At 39.6% G+C, this 4,383-nt stretch overlaps 1 protein-coding gene across 3 annotated transcripts; it reads left to right on the top strand.

Annotated features, from left to right (window-relative positions):
- Positions 1-714: 714 nt before the first annotated feature.
- LOC134224881 (uncharacterized) lies at positions 715-2,523 on the top strand. Of its 3 annotated transcripts, XM_062704520.1 has the most exons (3): positions 936-1,035; positions 1,157-1,730; positions 1,815-2,523. In XM_062704520.1, exons 2-3 carry the CDS (start codon positions 1,211-1,213, stop codon positions 2,474-2,476), a joined length of 1,182 nt encoding a protein of 393 aa, XP_062560504.1. In that variant the 5' UTR covers positions 936-1,035; positions 1,157-1,210; the 3' UTR covers positions 2,477-2,523. The 3 variants fall into 3 exon arrangements, with proteins under 3 accessions (XP_062560505.1, XP_062560504.1, XP_062560503.1); XM_062704521.1 differs by lacking the exon at positions 936-1,035 and adding an exon at positions 715-783 and having other exon boundaries at positions 1,226-2,523; XM_062704519.1 differs by having other exon boundaries at positions 1,157-2,523.
- The last annotated feature ends 1,860 nt before the right edge of the window (positions 2,524-4,383 follow it).

Raw genomic sequence — 4,383 nt, 5'->3', positions numbered from 1 at the left:
CGAGCTCTTCGACTTCGGTGATCTCGTCCAGGTCTTTAACCCTTAGATTCACCTCCGTCGTGAGTGCCCTCACCTTGACCGTCTCGCCTAGGACTTCCTCCGCCTGGTCATGTGTGCTGCTAGGGTATTGTACCCAAATCGCAAAGTAGTCTAGATTATAGACACTGTAGGTCTTTAGACGAGCTGAGGCGAAGACGAGTGTAGCCAAACGAACTTTCAATTAGTGTAGCCCTTCTTACATCTCACCTCTCGTATCAAATTTCTCACTTCTCAATTCTCTCTTATAGCTTCTCATTTCTCGGCGCTCACTTATCACTTCTCGTTACTCACTTCTTACTTTTCACATATCACATCTTTATCTCATTTCTCACTATTTACTTATCGCCTCCCACTTCTCATTTCTCACTTCTAACTTACCATTTCTCGCTTCTCACTACTCACTTCACACTCCCCACTTCTATCTTCTAATTTCACCCTTCTTGCCTTCACTTCTCACATCTTACTACTTTTCATTTCTCCTCTCTTCCCACATCTCACTTCAGATTGGATTGTTGACAATCTTGTTGATTAGAGGCCTTTCGAGATAACGTCCGAAATTTTAGCGATTTTCTGCGAGTTACAGTATCGATTAAACCAGTTCATTATCGGGAAACGACGAAGCTCAGCTCGTGAATCAGAACATAACTGAAGATCAATCAGTTTCTGCCAAAACTTTATTGTTAAAGTGATTTTAAAATTTGTTCACCTGGAGGAGCCAAACTGGAATCAACGAAAAGTATCGAGGTAGATTTAATTGTTGTAGTGGCATCGCGGTGGTGTACGTTTACATACATAACGTCTGGCTGGTTACTTGTGAACGCAGTCGACTAGTACCATTATCACCTGATCTTGTTTTGCTCTGTGCATTGCACGCTTCTGTGAAGCGGTGCTGTTGTGTCGGATAGAGTCCCGAGTCTCGGTGCGTTCGGTAGTCCCCAAAACCGAAACATTGTAATTGATGTGCAGGACTCTGGTCTGATACCGGCTTTAGCGACGGTACGTAATATAGTGAAACTTTCAGTGTGGATAAAGGGAATGCATTGCAAGCTTGCATTTGGCCAGACAGTGTATTTATTCTTATACCATCGCTTTGTCATTACTCCAATTATTTTTACAGCAGAGAAATTCAATCCCAATTTGAATCTCTTCCATCAAACCGATTTTTTAAATCATGGATGCATGCAAGGCCTGCGGTAGGAATGTTGGGCGATCTGATAGAAGTGTTCTGTGCAGCGGGTTGTGTGGAGGAGTTTACCATCCGGGCTGCGTGGGTCTGAACACTACCAACTTTAAAGCTTGGACAGCCAATGTTGGTCTTCTGTGGTTCTGCGACAACTGTAGGGTCAATTTCAACCCTAGCATCATGAATCGGGAATCTGTGATAATGAAGACGATGCGGGATTTATTGCTACGAGTCGATTCAATGGACCTTAGGATTGGACAGTTTGGCGAAAATTTGAAAACACTTTGTAACCTGCTTTCAATATCAACCTCAATTAGACGAGATTCCAATATTTCGTCCAGACCTCAAAACTTTTCTTCGGTGGGACCAGCGATGCTAGATCATTCCGAGTTTTATAACAGCATCGATCGCTTCAACTTGGACTTGTCGCTTCGTTCGAATGTCGCCAACATGACACTATCTGGTGAAGATGTTGAGTCTATCGCCGATTTGATTGATGATGCCGCTGGTGATGAAATTGATGATACTGCACCCCGTCGAGTTACTTTCCCAAATAACAACATCACGAACTCAACTGCCGCTATCATGTCAGGTGATGTCGATATAAACGCCAACACAACGCCCAATGCCCCCGCCTCGAATAACGCCGCCGCCACCGCCACTGCCGCCACCACCTCTGCTACCACCAATGCCACCACCACTGCCACTGCCACCGCCACCACCTCCTCAACATCAACCGCTAAGCGTCCATATACTTCCACAGCTTCTGCTAATACCGCAACTAGAAACATTGCTTCTGTCGTCACCAGTGCTGGCGCTAATTCTACTCTGGCTACAACTGCAACAAATAGACGAACTGTACCTGCTGCTTCTTCTTCTGGGACTAACAGTGTGATCACCGAAAACTGCCGTCTGCGGGTAGTAAACCGAAATCATCGTCGGGACACACGGAACCTAACTGCAGATCACCTTAAGTCGTTCTACGTAACCCCCTTTGATGTGGAACAAACCGAAGATGACATTGTAGAATATTTACGGGAGACTATTAATGTCGGAGAATCCTCGTTGAAATGTGTGAAATTAGTTCCTCGAAATAAGGACATTAGTGAGCTTTCTTTTATTTCATTCAAAGTGTCTGTTTCCGATAATCTTGTTCCATTCGTTAACGACAAGTTTTACTGGCCGGAAAGCGTCGAGGTACGCGAATTCGAACCAAAAAACGAGAAGCAAACCGTTCCGATAATTACGACATAATGGAAGTGGATATCAGTGGAAATGCCAATGTACTTTCTTCTACTAAGTTATTGCCTATACCTAACAGTGAAGACACAATTTACGATTCAAATGTAGCTTTTCACTTTTTAAATTGTGATCAGGTAAAATCTATTCTTAAGAAAAAATCTAAAAACTTTTTGAAAATTGGTGTCCATAATGCTAGAAGCTTGATTAATAATGTAGATAATTATCGTTCTTTACTTGAAAATGCAGAGTTAAACGTTTTTGCTGTTGTTGAATCGTGGCTAAAATTAACTCACACGAACACGTCTGTCCATATTAATGGATACTATATTATCAGATCTGACCGACGTAATGAGAAAAAAGTTCGAGGGGGAGGCGTTGCAATCTATTTGAAACGGAATTTGAAGTATAGTATTATTTCAAAATCAGTTTGTGATAGTGATATCGATTATTTATTTATAAAATTAAATCATGTCAATTTAGTCTGTGGGGTTGTCTACAAGCCACCTGATATTAATGTTTCAAAGTTGGATATTGTTTTCGATCTAATTTCTGAAATATCAGCTACTGAACCAAATATTTTGATTATGGGTGATTTTAACATTAACATGATGCTTGAAAACTCACGGAAAACTCGTAAGCTACATGACCAATTGAAGGAATTGTCATTCAAACTTTTAGAAACCTCTCCCACCTGCCATAAACCTGGTTGCCCTTCATCTACGATTGACTTAATTATTGGAAATTGTACTAACTTTATTAATAACATTTATCAATCGTCAATTGGTGGAATAAGTGACCATGACTTTATCTGCGTTGATTTCGAATGTAGGCTTCCAAAAGCAGTTCCTGAAGAATACTGGGCTCGAGATTATCATTGTATTGAAAATGAATCATTTATTTCTGGTAATTTTGATACTATTTACCAGTGCATCAATGTAAACGAAAAGCTAGATTGTTTCAATCAACTATTTACTCAAGCTCTCAATATGCATGCTCCATTGAAAAAGAAACTTGAAAAGACCCGAACCATGCATGGATAAATAATCACATCAAACGAATTTTTAAAATCGTTCCGGTGCCTACCAGTGTTGGAAGCGTGACAAAACTGATGCTAAAAATGGAATAACTTCAAAAATTGAGAATTTGGCAAACCGCGAAATTAAACGCGCGAAACGTGAATATTTTGCATTTAATCTTAACGCTGACCTTACTTCAAAACAACTTTGGAAAAATATTAAAAAGCTTGGACTTAAACAAACACATTCAAAAGCAGGTGGAGGAGATGTCTGTGCTGAAACTCTAAATCGCTATTTCACTTCACACTGTGTGCCACATACATTCAACGACTCACTGAATGACTCAGTATCTCAATCTCGTTTTTCATTTAAATGTGTAACCAATGACGAGGTTCTAGGTCAATTTGCTAATGCTTCATGTGATGTTGTTGGAGATGATCAATTTCCTTTAAAAATCTTGAAAATGTCTTTGCTTGTTATTCTTCCCTACATTACCGATATTTTCAATTTTAGCATAACTAGCTCCGAATTTCCTAGTGATTGGAAAACTGCAAAGGTAATACCAATAGAAAAAACGGACAATCCTAAATCAGAGAAAGACTATCGACCTATAAGTATTCTTTGCGCTTTATCGAAAATATTTGAATCCATTCTCTCTAATCAGCTTAATGAATATTTAACGCAACATAATTTGCTATGTACACTTCAATCAGGATATCGCAAAACTTGCAGTACAGTTACAGCCTTGATTAGAATTGAAAATGATATTCGAGAGGCGCTTGATAACAAGATGGCAACTTTAATGGTGTTATTAGACTTTAGTAAGGCATTTGACTCAATTAACCATCACTTACTTTGTGATAAGCTTTTTCAAAACTTTAAACTTGATCAACCTTCAGTAAA

This window comes from Armigeres subalbatus, chromosome 3 (assembly GCF_024139115.2).
Source record: "Armigeres subalbatus isolate Guangzhou_Male chromosome 3, GZ_Asu_2, whole genome shotgun sequence".
Lineage (NCBI taxonomy): Eukaryota > Metazoa > Arthropoda > Insecta > Diptera > Culicidae > Armigeres > Armigeres subalbatus.
This window is presented reverse-complemented; position numbering and strand designations above follow the sequence as displayed.

Excerpts from the sequence above, each read along its gene's own strand:
- LOC134224881 (XM_062704519.1), top strand. The coding sequence starts at position 1,211 with ATGGATGCATGCAAGGCCTGCGGTAGGAATGTTGGGCGATCTGATAGA.